Below are 18956 nucleotides of genomic sequence, written 5' to 3'. Positions count from 1 at the left end.
TTTTGAGGCCCCAACTCCACAGGCACCCCACCCACCACAGCAGCATGGCAGACAGTGGCAATTCCAGCCACAAGAAGACCCTTCAATTACTAATTTGCTTTTTTTGGGGGGGAATTATGATTTTTATTGTTATACTTCATTTATGTTTGTATGCATAGAATGCACTTTCTGGTTGAGTTCTTTAGATTTGGATGTCAGATAGCATCTATAATTTTTTTTTTTTTTTTTTTTTAATAATGCACAATAAAAAAAACAATTGTGTAGAATAAAACTTGGCTATGTGTTTTACTTCAAATTAAAGTTTGGGAGTAGGAAGTTACATTTAAAAAACACAATGGAAAATTAACAAGGGACACCAACATAGTTGCATCTTTGATCTTCAAAACTACGGGATAATGGTGTTGTGGTAACGTGACCAAAAAAAAACATATTATTCTTCATATTACTATGAAAAAAAAGCATTTTTAAATACGTTTGGCAGAACTTCGTCAGTATCACCAGCAAAGCAAGAACAGGTACCCACCCCCCCCTAAAAGGTGCCAAATCTGTCACCGAAGGAGGCAAATAAGTGGAGCTTCCACTTTTGGGTGGAACTCCACTTTAAGAAATAATGGCACTACAATCATTTAACCGATCATTCGGTATGACTAAAAATGATAGAATTGAATACGAATCGTAAATCACAGTCACTCCACCCGATCAATTCAGTTGAGCTTTTAGTCAGTTTTGACCGATGCTACATACAGTTTATCAAGTGCTGACAGGGGGCACGTTCCTTAGTAACAGAACTAGTCGCTTGGGCCAGCTCGGCCCAGAAGAACTACAGTATTTAAAGTAAAATGAAACTTGGGCTTAGGTTTTAGGCCAGATTACATTATCACACCAGCCAGCACTGGCCATACACAATACATTTGTTGTGATCAGCCAGCAAAAAAACCTGAACGGGTTTTCCTATCCACACAAATTCCCCGTTGCACTATTGTATTGTGACAGTGGGGACTCCTCCGCTGTCAGAATGCACTGATCAGTGCTGCAGCCAATTGACCGCAGCGCTGATCAAACTAAAATTCTGCAAAAAGGCTGTTTGAGAGAAACCTTTCATTGGAACAACGCCTCTCTTAACTGGTTTAATAAATAGTGTTCACTGTGCCCCCAAACTGCAGCTCTGCACATTAATACAGAGTGGGTTATTTAATAAAGGCAAATCCATTTTGCACTGCAAGTGCACTTGGAAGTGCAGTCGCTGTAGATCTGAGGGGGACAGCATTTTTGCTTGTACATGAAAAAATCAGCAGAGCTTCCCCTCATTTCAGATCTTCCCCTTCTATAGCAACTGCACTTCCAAGTGCACTTGCAGTGTACAGTGAATTTCCTTCTAGTAAATCAACCCCGTTGTGTTACAGTACAGTGCATTTTTAGAAAATCCTGCTTGTATTTTTCATTCAGTTCTTGAAATACATGTCTTACAAAATTGCCAAAAATGCAACATGCATTATAATTAGTGTTCTTTTAGGCCGGGTTCACATATATGCGGCTGCGGTTCCCAGCATGGGGTCCGGTGCGTTTCTGTTCACCGGTTCAGGTGCAATTCAGGTCCGAATTTTTGCATGAATTAGCACCTGAACCGGACCCAAAAACTCACAGGAGCCTTTTGTAGTTCGTACTGTGGCTGCCCTGGATATGTTTAAACCAGCTCCATTGAGAGCCGGTCATACTCGCCTGTCATGTGAATTGGATGCAGTGGAAAAACGCATCCAATTCGCACATATGTGAACTCAAACTCAATACATGTCCATGATTTCATGCATTTGCAGGGAGGAAAAATTGCAAGTAAAATGCTTCCCAGTCCATAGAAAGTGAATGGGTATGCAATTGGCTGTATAGACTTAAGGCCCGTACACACGATTGGATTTTCCGACGGGAATTGTGTGATGGCAGGGTTTTGTCGGAAAATCCGACCGTTTGTATGCTCCATCGGACAATTGTTGTCAGATTATCCGACAACAAATGTTTTAAAAATTTCCGACAACAAATGTTTGATGTCGGATTATCCAATCTTGTGTACACAAGTCCGTCGGTAAAAAATCCAAAGTACAAACATGCATGCTCAAAAGAAATGCTAACCATAGCACATTAGCAGAAGTTGCCCAAAGAGTGGCACTAAAGAGTAAAAAAAAACACGTAGTTTCGTATTTGTTGGCTGACAAAGTTTTGCCGTCTGTATGCAGAGCAAGTTCACGGCCAACGCCCCTCAGACAAAAGTCCTACCCTTTGTCCGAAGGAAATCCGATCATGTGTACGAGGCTTTACTGGCACAGCTGACTTTTACAGGTACAAAGATATGGGCACATGGACCCAGAAGCACAGGCTCTGCATCGCGGCCCATGCACCTTTTAAACTTAGCTGCACAGGTGAGTCCATACAGCCGATGCACACCTATTCACTTTCTATGGGCTGCAGGCATACAGCTCAGTGTTAGTAAGCAAATGGCTCTGCATGTTGTACAGGGTGAATGAGCCCTCTAATTTTAACAAACCATATTAAAAATACTTTATGCTTTTTTTTTTATAAATTACACATCTATTTTCTAATACAATCGTGTGAACCTGCCCTTTAAGCACCTTTGGGCTCCAGTGCGTGGAGATTAAAGTGGGGGTTCACCCAAAAAAATTTTTTTTTTAATTGCTTCTAGCAGATCCAGCATATTAACCACTTGCTTACTGGGCACATATACCCCCCTCCTGCCCAGGTGAAATTTCAGCTTTCGGCACTGCATCGCTTTAACTAACAATTGCGCGGTCGTGCGACGTGGCTCCCAAACAAAATTGACGTCCTTTTTTCCCCACAAGTAGAGCTTTCTTTTGGTGGTATTTGATCGCCTGTGCGGTTTTTATTTTTTGCGCTATAAACAAAGAAGCGAGACAATTTTGAAAAAAATACAATATTTTTTACTTCTTGCTATAATAAATATCCCAATTTAAAAAAAAAAAAACATTTTTTTTTTCTCAGTTTAGGCCGATACGTATTCTTCTACATATTTTTGGTAAAAAAAAAAAAAAAAATCGCAATAAGCGACTGGTTTGCGCAAAAGTTATAGCGCTTACAAAATAGGGGACAGAATTATTTTTTTTTAATTATTTTTTTTTACTAGAAATGGCGGCGATCTGCGATTTTTAATGGGACTGCGACGTTATGGCGGACACATCGGACACATCGGACACATTTTTGGCGCCATTCACATTTATACTGCGATCAGTGCTATAAATATGCACTAATTACAGTATAAATGTGACGGGCATTGAAGGGGTTAACATTAGGGGGTGAGGAAGGGGTTAAATGTATCCCTGCTTAGTGTTCTAACTGTAGGTGGAGGGGGGGGTGACTGGGGGGGTGACCGATCTGTGTCCCTATGTACAAGAGACACAGATCGGTCTCCTCTCCAGAGACAGCACCGCTGTCTCTGTGTAAAACGGCAATGAGAGATGATCTCATATGTTTACATATGAGATCCTCTCTCATTGGCCGCACAGATCGCCTCGCGAACGGCCACTCTGATTGGCCGTTCGCGGCGATCTGTAATTGGCTGTGTCCGAGGGACACGGCCAACACAGATTTTCCCCGCAGCGCGCTCTGGAGCGCGCGCGGGGAACGCCCAAAGGGGCGGCCGTCAATTGACGGCAGTTTGGAAATTGGGATCCGCACTGCAGCCGTCAATTGACGGCAGGCGGATCCCAAGTGGTTAAGGACAATACATTTCAGCATTTTTTTTTTTTTTTTTTCTCGTTACATACCTTTATATCCTGATGTTGTCCAGGGCTTCCGGGTTCCGATGACTGCGGGACTGGGCATTCCTATCCTCCCGTTCGATGATTTACATCTTGTGAAACAGGTGACCTGTCGCACAACGCGCGTCACCAGACGTCGGGAAAGAGCCGAGCTGCGAGTCGGCACTATACGGCGCCTGCGCAGTCAGCTCTACACGGCGGGCGCAGGCGCCGTATAGTGCCGACTCTTAGCTCGGGTATTTCTGGAAATCTGGTGACGCGCGTTGTGCGACAGGTCACCTGTTTCACAAGACGTCAATCATCGAACGGGAGGATAGGAACACCCAGTCCCGCAGTCATCGGAACCCTTAGGCTAGGATAGGAACGCCCAGTCCCGGAGTCGTCAGAACACGGAAGCCCTGGACAAGATCCAGATATAAAGGTAAGTACAGAGCAAAAAAAAAAAATTGCCAAAATGAAATGTCCTAACTATTGTACTTTTAATGTAAAAAAAAATTGTTTTTAGGGTGAACCTCCACTTAAACACACATCTTAAAGTGGCACATATATCTGTAGTGTTTACTTATCTCTCTTCAAAGCCCTAAGTTCAGAGTCTTTCTGCTGCTCAGTTCTTCTGTTATCATAATGATAACTTCTGACAAGTTCTCAGACAACCAAGATAAAACCAGCCTGAAATTTGTGTCGGGATGGGTGCTACAAATCGTTTAGCAGAGAGCTGGTCTATTCACAGCACAGCTCTGCACATTCCATCCTTCCAATGCCTAAGTGGAGTGGAGGCGTGTGCCTTTCCTCCAATCAGCTGTCACACAGTGTATGCCAAGAATCCACTCCCAGTGCTGAGCAGGAAGAGAAAATCTCTAACGCGATGTGCACTTTCTAAAAAAAAATCGCAAGCTGAAGACAGCAGATATAGATGTAAAACATATATAGGGAGATTTGTTTCATCTCTGTGTATCATCTGAGGCTGTTCACTTCACTGGGTATATGTGAAGGTTTACATCCACTGAGGCTGAATTCACATCTATGCATTTTGCCGATCTGCACTACAGAACGTGTTCCATAGGAAACCATATTAAATGAACTGTAGTGCAAATCTGCAAAATGCTCCAAAACAGCATAGGTGTAAATCCAGCCTAAGTTCAAATCTATGCGCTGCAATAACGCATGCACCAAAATAGCATCAAAGAAGTGCATATGCCTTAAGTTCCAAGGCATTGTGGCATGCTGCAAGGTATGACGGGGTACCGTTAAGAATGAATGGCACCACAGTGCACCAACAAGAAAAACCTACGTCTCCGGGGGCTGTGGGAATGCACAGAAGAGAAGTGAACTGAAGGCTAGCTTCACACTGCTGCGACTGCGGTTTTGCCGCGATTTCGGCAGCGATTTAAGAGACATCTGTGCAGGGTTCAATGTAAATCGCGACCCGAAATTGCAAAAAGTAGTACAGAAACTACTTTTTGAAATCGGTGCAGCGCCGCAGATGCGGCGTCGCACCGATTAGGACGGTGCCATTGCCGGCAATTGCCGCCGTTTTGAGATGCGATTTGACATGTGAAATCGCATCTCAAATCGTACCCAGTGTGAACCTGGGCTAAATATGAAAACAAGTTTTGTAAATTCTTGGTAATAGCTTGCTGTATACACCCCTTATCAGACTAACTGCTGCTAATTAAGGCCTTTGTAGTCTGGATTAAGGGAGCATTTTGACAAGGCTGTAATCAACTGAGCTTGAATAAGCAGTGCAGCTGCAGTGAGTCAGATATTAAAGAGCAGATTAGCAAGGATGTAGGAACAACCTGAAATGACAGACATGGATACATTAGTGGATGTGTCAGAGACAAGTATACCTCCAAATCAGTGGTCTCCTACAGAGAAGAAGGATTCAATTGGACTTCCTGCTCCTATTGAACATCAGCAAGAAAAGAGGCCTGACACGGGTAGATAACTTTTATACTTCTGCAATTTTTGATGAATCAAATGCTCATGTGACATTAGCTCATTACATTAAAAGGTTTGTACGCTGCAGATTTATTGTGCGATAGGGAGGGTGCTGTATCTCTATTCAATGCTAATCTTGTGTAAAATTGAGTAACCATTTAAGCAAATCAAGGTGTGACCTTACCTTAGCAATGTACCATTCACACCTAGACCCCTGTCACACTGAGGAGTTTCTCAGGTGGTACAGCGCTAAAAATAGCGCTGCTATACCGCCTGGAAAAACTCCTTCACTGACTACTCAATGTGAAAGCCCGAGGGCTTTCACACTGAGGCGATGCGCTGACGGGAGAGAAAAAAAATCTCCTGTCAGCAGCATCTTTGGAGCGGTGAGAGGAGCGGAAAACAATGGGAAACCGCGGCAATACCGCCCACAATGCGCCTCTATAGAGGCGCATTGCGGGCGGTATTAACCCTTTATCGGCCGATGTCGGGGGTTAATACCGCATCGCTAGCGGCTGAATCCCGGCGGTATAGCGCCGCTATACCGCCACCGCGGCTCCCGCTCCAATGTGAAAGGGGCCTTACATGCAGTCTGTGTCCAGGGATGATCATTCTCAGGCAATTGCTCTATGAATGATTACATGTGAGAAACCATGATTAGTTGCAGGAGCTGTCAGCCTCCCTTAGCTTTCAATGGAGCTGCTGCCTGTTGCTAATCGAACGGTTTCATTCATTCAGCCCAATGGGTTCAGGGCTAATTCATATGCGTTACATTTTTATTTATTTATTTTTCTGCATATGTTACATGATTTTCAATGGCATAGTTCACACCAGTGCTTGCAGTTCCAGTTAAAAATGTAAAACGTGCTGCATTTTTTTTTTTTTGGTCTGCACAGAACTTTACTGGAACGTACCTACATGCATCAAAAATGCACTGGATCCCATTACAATGAAAAACAGGATGGGGGGGAAGCATCTGGAACATGTCAAAAAACACGCATTAAGAAACTCCTCCTCTGGAACAGATCTGGAGGTTGTGTGAACTAGCCCTAAGTCCACTTTCACACTGAGGCGATTTCACGCTAAAAACAGCGCCTAAAAAAGCTCACGAAAACGTATTTCTATTTAAATCAATGAATGCTTTCACACTGGGGCGGTATGCTGGCAGGGCTGTGAAAAACTCCCCTCTCCATTGAAATAAATGGAAAGCTCTTCAAAAGCGCTCAGTGTTTTTACTGGCAGTATAGAAGCGCCTCAGTGTGAAAGTGGCCTAATAGTGTGTAGATGGCTCTACTCTTTAATTTAGGGTGACCAGACATTCCCAGTTTCAGGGGACAGTCCCCAGATTGGGGACACTGTCCCCGGACCAAGTCTGTCCCCGGTTTTGTCCCCAGATTGGATTTGAACAGGGGCTGGGACAATTTCAAAGACAGTCAGTGCAGAAAAAAAAAAAAAAATCTGAATTATACACCACTCTTACCAGCTTAGGGGGGGTGTATTTTTTTCCATTATCTGTGCCCCTTTCTGATGATCATGTGCTGGCCGGAGCAGAGGGAATAATTCTTCAGTTTTGGGTGCATGCCCATTCAGCTTGGCTCGCATGTTCTTCTGCCTTGGCTCAAGTCCCGGCCAGCCGCCTGCCTGCTTATCTCCTTGACTTCCCTGGCGGAGTGATCTTTTTCGCTCTCCACCTAGTAGTAGCGGAGGCCCAGAGAGTAAAACTTGACAGGCTGTGAGGCGGGCGGCAGCGGCGAAGGGCAGAGAGTCACTGATTACCATTACTAGTAAAAAAAAAAAAATGTCCCCGGATTTAATTAAAAAAATCTGGTCACCTTACTTTAATTACCAATGGTTATTATCTTTGTACAGGATTTATATACCAGCGTGTGCAGTAATCAAAAATAAATAAATGGAGAGATGGTACAGATAAAATGCAACTCAACACAAGAGTGTTAGGAGGACCCTTCACGTCATTCATGCATTCTAATGGGCAGAATAAATTCATATTCTTGCCAACAGAATACATGAACATGCATAAAGGAATGTGTAATCTGCAATATTTTAGGTGGGAGCACGAATGAGCCAGCCCACAGCCCATGGGAGTAATAAGCGTGTAGCTTTGGCGTTCACCTAGAAATAAGTTTGAAGTATGCTTAAAGGTGAACTTTATGTACAACATGAAATGGGTGGACGGGCAGGACTTACTTTTGTCTCTTCTGCATTAAAGTTGCCTACCTCGTCATCCTCGGCCGGCATTTGAGACCCAGAAGCCGGCCTCTCAAAGATGTCAGTAGCTGCCGGGAAGCTCCATGATGCCACGTCGCTAGAGCCCAGGTGAGTATATCAAAGCCCTCGTTCTCATTGAAACGATTTGTCATGCGAAGTCGCAGCCTATTCCTGGCAATGGCACAGTTCCATGTGGTGCGTTGCCGACTTTGTGGCACCGCATCGGTTTTTTAAAAGTAGTTCCTGCACCACTTTTGCCGATAACATGTGTGACTTTAATATAGACATCTGTGCGTGAAGCCGCACAGATGTCTTTAAGTTGGACCCAACAATGCGTTGGACCCAACAATTAAATCGCACAATTTTAAAGCTGCTTTCAATGTGAACGAGGGCAAAAGACAAAACTTTTTTTGTTTAGAACCCCTATCAGTTTTTTGTTGCTGTCTGTGCCCCCTTTAAGGAGATTCAGTCTCTCTATTTGTCCTGTTTACCATTCTCATAGAAAGTAAAAGAAAATCCCACATTTTGGGCTGTACCCAGCAGTGGCGTCACTAGGGTTGGTGTCACCTGGTGCGGTAAAATATGGTGTCACCCCCCCCACCCCCCAATAACATTTTTCAAATATTTTTTACCCTACTGTTTGATCTCTGTTCTCCTTTCTTCCCCTTTTCTCTCTCTCCCTATCCATCTTTCTTGTTCGTTCTATCCCTTCTTCTTTCTCTCTATTTTTCTTTGTCCCCTCCCCCCACCTCTCTTTCTCCAGAACCGGAATTCACATCTCGGGAGCCTATAGGCCAGGGGCGTACCTAGAGCATTTGGCACCCGGGGCGGATCCAATATCTGGTACCCCCCCCACGTTAAAATGTAAAAACACCCCACTGTGCCCCCTGCATACCTCTGCATCCTTCAATATCTTTTTTGTTACTACTGTGTACCCCTCTCCACAACTGGACCACTTTACATTGCACAGCACCCTGCACCTCTGGACCACTTTACATTACACAGCCCCCTGCATCACTGGACCACTTTACATTACACAGCCCCCTGCATCACTGGACCCCTTTACATTACACAGCCCCCTGCATCACTGGACCCCTTTACATTACACAGCACCCTGTATCACTGGACCCCTTTAAAATTACACATTACCCTGCATCACTGGACCTCTTTACATCTCACAGCCCCCTTCACCTCTGGACCCTTTTACATTACACAGCACTCTGGACCTCTTTACATTACACAGCACCCTGCACCACTGGACCCCTTTACATTACACAGCACCCTGCACCTCTGGACCCCTTTACATTACACAGCACCCTGCACCCCTTTACATTACACAGCACCCTGCACCTCTGGACCTCTTTACATTACACAGCCCCCTGCACCACTGGACCTCTTTACATTACACAGCACCCTGCACCTCTGGACCCCTTTACATTACACAGCACCCTGCATCACTGCACCCCTTTACATCACATAGCCCTCTGCACCCCTTTTACATTACACAGCCGCCTGCACCTCTGCACCCCTTTACATCACATAGCCCCCTGCACCTCTGGATCCTTTTACACTACACAGCCCTCTGGACCCCTTTACATTACACAGCACCCTGCATCACTGGACCCCTTTACATCTCATAGCACCCTGCATCTCTGGACCCGTTTACATTACACAGCACCCTGCATCACTGCACCCATTTTACATTACACAGCCGCCTGCACCTCTGCACCCCTTTACATCACATAGCCCCCTGCACCTCTGGATCCTTTTACACTACACAGCACCCTGCACCCCTTTACATTACACAGCACCCTGCACCTCTGGACCCCTTTACATTACACAGCACCCTGCATCACTAGACCCCTTTACATTACACAGCCCCCTGCACCACTAGACCCCTTTACATTACACAGCCCCCTGCACCACTGGACCCCTTTACATCACATAGCCCCCTGCACCACTGGACCCCTTTACATTACACAGCACCCTGCATCACTGGACCCCTTTAAAATTACACAGTACCCTGCATCACTGGACCCCTTTAAAATTACACAGCACCCTGCATCACTGGACCCCTTTACATCTCACAGCCCCCTTCACCTCTGGACCCTTTTACATTACACAGCACCCTGCACCTCTGGGCCTCTTTACAATACACAGCACCCTGCACCTCTTTACATTACACAGCACCCTGCATCACTGGACCCCTTTACATTACACAGCACCCTGCATCACTGGACCCCTTTACATTACACAGCACCCTGCATCACTGGACCCCTTTACATTACACAGCACCCTGCATCACTGGCCCCCTTTACATCTCATAGCACCCTGCATCTCTGGACCCCTTTACATCTCATAGCACCCTGCATCTCTGGACCCTTTTACATTACACAGCACCCTGCATCACTGCACCCCTTTTACATTACACAGCCACCTGCACCTCTGGACCCCTGCATGTTACACAGACCCCCCTCAGTGCAGACACCCCCCCTTAGTGAAAACCCCCTCAGTGCAAACACCCCCTTAGTACAACCCCCCCTCAGTGCAAACACCCCCCCCCTTCAGTGAAATCCCCCCAGGTGCAAACACCCCCCCCCCTTCCCATTCAGTACCTCAGATCATCACAGGCAGCGCCACGGCACATGGACAGAAGGAGGGGGCTGTGCCTGTGTGCCAACTGCCAAGCACCGCTAACAGCCCGTGGCTGTAAGAGAAGGGGTTGGATGGCGCTGTGGTGTCACCCCGCAACCCCCCTCCTCTTGTACCGCGGCGTTCCGATTCTGCGTCGCTCATCGCTGCAGTTGCGGGGGGGGGGAGCCGCCCCCCCCCCCACATGTCAGCTAAAAAAAAAAAAAAAAAAACATTTTTTTTAACTAGTTACCGACCGCCCACCGTCGTTATACGTCATCACTTTGAAGATGGATATCTCGGTAACGGCAGCAGCTGAGATCGCCGTTATCGGTGGCGGAAGAGGGGCCTCCAGCCGCTCTCCCGCGCCCTCCGCCGCTTACCATAGCCGTCGGTAGCGGCGGAGGAGATCGGGACCGTTCGGCAGCTGTGTGGGGTTGCGAGTGAAGGAAAAATCTCCTTCACCCGTCCCCATAGCTCTGCTGGGCGGAAGTGACGTCAAAACGTCAGTCCCGCCCAGCGTCTTAAAGCAATTTTTTTTTTTTTTTGTCATTTGAAAAAATTACAGTTTCAATTTTTTTTTTTTTTTTTTTTGCATTTAAGCCTAAATATGAGATCTGAGGTCTTTTTGACCCCAGATCTCATATTTAAGAGGACCTGTCATGCTTTTTTTCTATTACAAGGGATGTTTACATTCCTTGTAATAGGAATAAAAGTGATAATTTTTATTTTATTTTTATTTCAATGTTAAAAATTGTAAAATAAATAAAAATAAATCCGAAAACCCCCAAAAAATGTTTTAAAGCGCCCCGTCGAGCTCGCGCGTAGAAGCGAGTAGCGCCCGCATATGAAAACGGTGTTCAAACCACACAAGTGAGGTATCGCCGCGATCGTTAGAGCGAAAGCAATAATTTTAGCCTCAGGCCCACTCTGTAACTCTGTAAATGCAACCTGTAGAATTTTTTAAACGTCGCCTATCGAGATTTTTAAGGGTAAAAGTTTGATGCCATGCCACGAGCGGGCGCAATTTTTAAGCGTGACATGTTGGGTATCATTTTACTCGGCGTAACATTATCTTTCACAATATATAAAAAAAATTGGGCCAAATTTATTGTTGTCTTATTTTTTTAATTTAAAAAAGTGATTTTTTTTTTCCAAAAAAAGTGCGCTTGTAAGACCGCTGCGCAAATACGGTGTGACAAAAAGTATTGCAATGACTGCCATTTTATTCTCTAGGGAGTTAGAAAAAAAAATATATAATGTTTGGGGGTTTTAAAGCGGATGTTCCACCCCAAAAAAATATTAAAAGCCAGCAGCTACAAATACTGCAGCTGCTGACTTTTAATATAAGGACACTTACCTGTCCTGGAGTCCAGCGCCGTCCGCAGCAGAGCACGAGCGATCGCTCGTCACCCTGCTGCTCCCCCCTCCATCCACGCTGAGGGAACCAGGAAGTGAAGCGCCGCGCCCGCCGATTGGCTCCCGCAGTGTGCTGGGAGCCGAGTGTTCCCAGCACACAACGGGGGGGGCGACGGGATGTGACGCAATGCCCGTCTTTTGCCCGTGAATGCCGGGCCGGAAGTGGGTGCAAATACCTGTCTTTAGACAGGTATCTGCACCCCCCTCCCCCTGAAAGGTGTCAAATGTGACACCGGAGGGGGGGAGAGTTCCGATCAGCGGGACTTCACTTTAGGGTGGAGAACCGCTTTAAGTAATTTTCTAGCAAAAAAAAATGTTTTAGTCTCGTAAACACCGAATCTGAAAAACAGGCCCGGGGCTTAAGTGGTTAAATCGGGATGGTGTCACCCCTCTAGTGGGTGTCACCCGCACCCCCCTAGCAATGCCTCTGGTACCCAGAAAAGTAATAGAGGGGGGAAACCTCTCAATGGGGAAACTAATTATGGTGACCTGGGGGTCTCCAAGGAATTCCATTAATTGGGGATTACCTCTCGCTTCCTGTTTTGGCTAAGGGACACAGGTTTTATTACCGCCATCTTTTTTCAGCCATGAACAGGATTTAGGCCTGATTCACACCTATGCATTTTTAGTGCATCATTGGGAAAGGGGTCTAACAGAAGTCCTCTGATCATCTATTACAACTGATAAGATAAGCATGGCATCTGACTGCAATCGGGGGTCAGCCCTCCAATAAGAACCAGCTTGCTGATATTGAGGTGTCAAAAAAACAAACAAACAGGTTTTGTTACATACCGCCTCCAACAGTGCATCATTTCTTGTTAAAGTTGCAGTCTTTGATTAAATAATGCATCTGAATGAACGTGCATCTGTAAAGTATATGCTAAAGTTAAAGGGTCACTAAAGGAAAACAAATGTTTTGCTGAAATTACTGTTTACAGGGTATAGAGACATAAGTTAAGTGGATCCTTTTAAAAATGATTAAATTCAATCATATAATGTACCTGCAGTTTCACTTTCGTTTTTAAACTGGTTTCATGTTTCTGTGAAGTAAAGAGACCCACAGAACAAAAACAAATAAATCCAGGGCAGTGTTTTGTTTTTAAAACGAATCTGATTGGTTCTGAGGAGTTTTAGACACACAGCTTGGACCACAGTGAAAAGCTGCCATGAGATTTTTCATAAGGAGCCAGACAACCAGGAAGTGTGGAGATCACAGCAGAATTACAGCAACTTCAAAGCAAAAACGACCAATGAGGACATGAAACCAGTACTGCAGTAAGGTAAAGGAAGCTATTTAGCTAAAAAAAATTCCTTTAGTGATCCTTTAAGCCTGATAAATAGAATTTTGGGTGTTGAACCCTTTAAGTGTGTGTGTGTGTGTGTGTGTGTGTGTGTGTGTGTGTGTGTGTGTGTTTAAATGTTTTACTTTAATTGTATCTAAATCCATTATTTTAGGTTTTTGAACAGTGAAGGGATGGGTTAGTACCTCCTGTCAGACTTTTTTTTTAAATTGTATTTTGCTGTTTGTGTCCCTGCTGGAGAGATTCAACCTATTAATTTGACTGTGTGTGTAAAATGTTATATATATTTTCTCAAATCGCCTTTCAGGACAACCTTGGAGAGAGCGCCGCTCCGCCTCTTCAATAGGAAACACCCCCAGGCTTTAAATCCCTCCTCTTCCACATGGCTTCAGTTATTGTGTTTCCTCCGCCATGGTGGAAGCAACAGGCTGGAGCCAGGGGGCCCCTTTACTCTCCAAGCCTGGAGAAGGTTAGGCTTTTCCCTCAAGGATGGCAGGTGTGCTGCTGTTATGGACCATCCCAGCTCCCCTCTTTTTACCTTATGGAGGGGTGTTCAGGAGTCCCCAGTCTCGCCTGCTCACGGGAGCAAAGGACCTGCAGGAGGTTCAGCGTCTTGCGCCCGGAATCCGCTCGGTATGACTCTGCTGTTATCAGCGGTGCGTCCCACATGTCGGTTCCGGGTCCCAGCCAGTGTGTGACGTCACGCGGGCGACGTTGTCTTCCTGTGGGGGCGCGGCGCTTGTGGCTCCATGCGCCTGGAACGCAAAGACTAGGGGGCGGGTCCTCTGACCGGCGCTTCGTTTCCGGCCTCCGCTGATGACTCGGAGCCCGGGAAATTTTAAAGAAATCGGCGTTCTCCTTTCTCTGCTGTGTTTTCTGCCAGAATGGAGGAGAGATCTACAGCAATGGCGGATACAGGCGCCATAAGCACCGGTCAGGCCCAGGTAGGAGGGGTACAATAGTACCCTTTTTATTCTAAACCTTATGGGCTTGTGTGTGTTTTTTTTTTTCCTTGCCTCCCTATGAGAGCCTGTCTGCTTTGCGGAAGCGTTTGCTGGGCCGTCTCTGCAGTTTGTTTGGGTGGCTGCTGTGATGCTGGTGGGACACTTTTTCCTGGTGGTGGTGTTTTTGCATTGAGGTGTTATGGCGGCTAGATAGAACTCTAGATAAACTCTTTATTATCTTGTTTCAGGAAAATATATTAAGCAAAGCTAAGCCATTAAATCCACCAAGTCAGAGGAAGTGTCCCTCCTGCAAGAATCCTCTCAGAGATTCATGGCAAAAATCAATGTGTGGATCATGTATTAAGGATCTGGTTGAAGAGGAATCATCTCAACAAATTAAAGACCTGTTTTCCTCAGTCTGTGAACTTTCGGATTCAGTCAGCTCAGTGAAATCTCTTTTGGTACAAAGTTCGGTTCAAGCTGAACCTCAGCAACCACCTGCAAGCCCAAGAGCTTCCACTTCTAAACCAGTAGAGGTGGATTCTGGGGACGAAGGGGCAAGTACGCTTCCCTCTCTTAACCCCTTTCATACAGGGCATTTTCACCCCCTTCCTGCCCAGACCAATTTTTAGTTTTCAGCGCTGTTGCACTTTGAATGACAATTGCGTGGTCATGCAACACTGTACCCAAACTAAATCTTGAATCCCCCCCCCCCCCCCACAAATAGAGCTTTCGTTTGATGGTATTTGATCATGTCTGCGGTCTTTTTTTTTTTTTTTTTGCGCTATAAACAAAAGAAGAGCGACAATTTTTTAAAAAAAAACACAATTTTTTACTTTTTTTTTTTTTTTTTTTATTTATTTAATAAAGATCACAATAAAAAAAAAAGTTTAGGCCGATACGTATTCTTCTACATATTTTTGGTAAAAAAAAAAATCGCAATAATCGTATATTGATTGGTTTGCGCAAAAGTTATAGCGTCTACAAAATAGGTGATAGATTTATGGCATTTATATTTTATAAATTTTTTTTACTAGTATTGGCGGCGATTTGCGTTTTTTTTTTTTTTTTTTTTTTTTTTTTTTTTTTTTGTGTGACATTGCGGCGAACACATCGGACACTTTTGATACGTTTTTGGCACCATTCACATTTATACAGCGATTAATGCTATAAATATGCATTGTTTACTGTGTAAATGTGACTGGCAGGGAGGGGGTTATCCACTAGGGGGCGCTGAAGGGGTTAATATGTTCCCTAAGGTGTGTTCTAACTGTAGGAGGGAGGGGACTCTCAAGGGGAGGAGAACTGGGAACCCAGAGAACTGGGAACCCATTGGTCTCCTCACCGCTGACAGGAGGTGGATCTGTGTTTACACACACAGATCCACACTCCTGCCGTGATTACCGGCAATTGCACCTGCGCCGGGTCACGAGCGCTGCAGCGGGCGCACGCGTGCGTCGGGAACACTGGACGTCATATGACGTCTACCCAGATCGGCTAGGGGTTCTGGCCGCCGTCATTTCCCTATGGCGCGGTATGGAAGGGGTTATAGATTCTGATGAAGAGGAGGAGGACACGGGCAGAACCTCCAGATATAAATTATCCCTGGGGGACGTGGATGAATTGTTGAGCGCAATTTACACCACCCTGGATATTCAGGAGGAAAAGGTACAATTATCTGTCCACGATAAAATGTACCAGGGTCTGGATGATTCCAAACAGAGTTTTTCCAAGTCCATAGGGTACTGTCAGACACAATTAAAGAATGGAAAGATCCGGAAAAAGCACAGTTTCTACCCAAATCTCTGAAGAGAAGGTTCCCCTTTGAAAATAAAGAGTCTGAAGTTTAGAATAAGAACCCTAGAGTTGATGCTGCCTTCTCGCAGGTTTCTCATCTGACGGATCTTGCCTTTGAGGACATGGGGGTCCTAAATGCAATGGACAAAAGGGCAGATCCCCTTCTGAAAAAAGCATGGGACTCCGCGTCGGCCAGCCTCAAACAAGCTATTGCCTCCACAGTGGTGGCAAGGAACCTAGAATGCTGGGTGGAGAAGTTAAAGGGCCATGTTGAGGCAGGTACTCATAGAAAAGATCTCCTAGAGTCTTTTACTCTGATACTTAATGCAATTAAAATGGCAGCCAGATCCTCAGCACTTGTTAATTCAGCTAGACGCATAGCCTGGCTAAAAAACGTGGTCGGGGGATACGGCCTCCAAGATCAAGCTTTGCGGCATACCTTTTTCAGGGGATTTTCTTTTTGGCCCAGATCTGGAAACAGTCTTGGACAGAACTGCCGATAAAAAGAAAGCTTTCCCCGCTAAGAAGAAACAGACTTTCAAAAAGAATTTTCGTGCTGTTCAGCAGCCCTACAAAAATAGAGAAGACAATAAAAAACGTTGGGTTCCCCAAAAGGGGTAGGGGAAGGGGCAGAGTTCTCTTTAGATCCCCCACCCCCCCAGACCAAAACCCTAAAGATAAGTGACAATCTTACTTCAGTGGGAGGAAAATTGTCCGCCTTTCTCCCTCAATGGAGTCAAATACTCACAAGTCCCTTTGTAAGAAACATAATTTCACGGGGGTACAGCCTGGAACTTTCGGAATGCCCTCCAAGCAGATTTTATGTTACAGCCCTCCCAAGAGATCAGGAAAAATCTTCAGCTATGATGAACCTGTTACAGGATCTGATCCAACAAGAAGTAATTGTCCAGGTCCCGAAACAGGAGGCTCGGGTCTTATTCCCATATTTTCCTGGTGAAAAAACTTTTAGGCAAGTACCGATTGGTTTAAGATCTTCAGATTGAGAATCAATCAATACGGTACAAACACTTTCGCATGGACACGATTCATTCCATAACAAAGCTGTTATCTCCAGACTGCTTCATGGCATCCCTGGATCTAAAAAAACGCCTATCTACCTGTTCCAATAGCTCCAGCTTCTCAACCGTTTCTTCGCCTGGCCATTAATCTAGGGCAGGGGTCTCCAAACTGCGGCCCGAGGGACAAATGCGGCCCTTTGCTAGCCTTTATCCGGCCCTCAGGACTTTATTCCTCCTACTGATCTGAGGCACTATTCTTCCCACTGACTCCAACAAGGGGGCACTTTTTCTTCCATTGATGAGATACAATTACTCCTAGTAGGGGCACTACTCTTTATCTTACTGATCACAAACTATGAGTTCATATTTATTCTCACCAATGCTGGCCCAGGGCTTTTTCTGCCCCAGCTGGCCACAATCCGGGCCTCCTAAAGGCTGAAGAACATTAAACTGGCCCTTTGTTTGAAAAGTTTGGAGACCCCTGATCTACGGACTTCAGTCTGGCATCTCCAGTTCAAGGCCCTGCCGTTTGGCCTTTCATCTTCCCCCAGGATTTTTACAAAAGTAATGGCGGAAGCCCTGGAACCTCTGAAACTGAAGGGGATCTCGGTCGTTCCATATCTAGACGACCTATTGTTCTTTGCGGATTCCAAAGTTCAGGTTGTGACAAACCTTCAAATGTCAGACTCATCTCAAGAGCCTAGGTTGGCTGTTAAATCTAGAGAAGTCGAATCTAGATCTTGCACAGGAGATGAGGTTTCTGGGCTACACTTCTGTAGTACAAAAAGTGTTCCTTCCTCAGGAAAAGATGGAAAAGATCTTTTCAGTAGTGGGTCAGATTCAGACGAACCTTTTGGTTTCGGTCAGATCAGCCATGTCAGTGTTGGGCCTTCTCACGGCTACAATTCCAGCAGTCCAATGGGCAAGATTACACTCCAGAGGAACAATCTGCAGGTTTGGTCGCACCAGGAGTCGCTGGAAAAGCGTTTCAAACTATCTTCGAAGGAGAAACGAGCACTCTGATGGTGGAGGGTTTCCCCAATCTGACAAAGGGTCTCCCATGGGTCTTTCCTCTGGGCAAACGTCTAACAGACGCGAGTTCCTGGGGTTGGGAGGCCCATCTGGAGGGTCAAACCGCACAAGGCACTTGGTCCAAAGTAGAAGCAAGGAAGTCATCAAACTGGCGAGAACTGAAAGCCATCTTCCTGGGTCTTCTCGCCTTCCAACAAGAGGTCCAAGGACATCATGTACAGATTCTTTCAGACAACACGGGGGAACCAGGAGCAAAGATCTCATGGAACTAGCCAGTCAGCTACTGTCCTGGGCAGAACTAAATGTGGCCTCCCTATCAGCAGTCCATCTGAAGGGATCCCAAAATCTGCTAGCAGATCTTCTAAGCAGAAGTAGAGTGGTGGAAGCAGAATGGAGTCTGAACCAGGAGGTTTTCACCATGATCGCGGAGGGGTGGGGACATCCTCAAGTGGACTTGAAATGCAAAGGTTCAGGAATTATTTTCTCTTCACAGAGGGGATCAGGCAGTAGGCATTGACGCCCTAGCACACCCATGGAATTACCAGTTGTGTTGCGCCTTTCCCCCCTTTCCATTAATTCCTCTGGTCCTAAGGAAATTCAGGGAAGAAAGCACCAACTTACTCCTGATCACTTTTTTGGCCAAAGAGGCCTTGGTTTGCAACACTTCTGAACTTGGCCACAAAACCTCCTTGGAAACTACCATACAGGAAGGATCTATTAACACAGGGCACTGTGTGCCATCCGGAAGCAAGCAGACTACACCTAAGTGCTTGGTTTCTGAGGAAGATCTCCTAAAGGCTACAGGACTTTCCGATAAAATAGTAAAGACCCTACTCTCGAGTAGAAAAAAGGGAACTAGGT

At 45.6% G+C, this 18956-nt stretch overlaps 1 protein-coding gene across 1 annotated transcript in view; it reads left to right on the top strand.

Moving 5' to 3' along the window:
* Positions 1–5577: 5577 nt before the first annotated feature.
* Positions 5578–18956, top strand: part of LOC120940405 (mediator of RNA polymerase II transcription subunit 1-like) — a 109598-nt gene continuing 96219 nt past the window's right edge. The window contains exon 1 of the mRNA XM_040353237.1: positions 5578–5725. Within this exon, the coding sequence (XP_040209171.1) occupies positions 5590–5725 (136 nt within the window). The 5' untranslated portion in view covers positions 5578–5589. The remainder of the gene's footprint in view (positions 5726–18956) is intronic.

Source organism: Rana temporaria, chromosome 5 (assembly GCF_905171775.1).
Source record: "Rana temporaria chromosome 5, aRanTem1.1, whole genome shotgun sequence".
NCBI classification, from domain to species: Eukaryota; Metazoa; Chordata; class Amphibia; order Anura; family Ranidae; genus Rana; species Rana temporaria.
The sequence above is the reverse complement of the archived record's forward strand: the minus strand, read 5'-3'. Positions and strand labels throughout refer to the sequence as shown.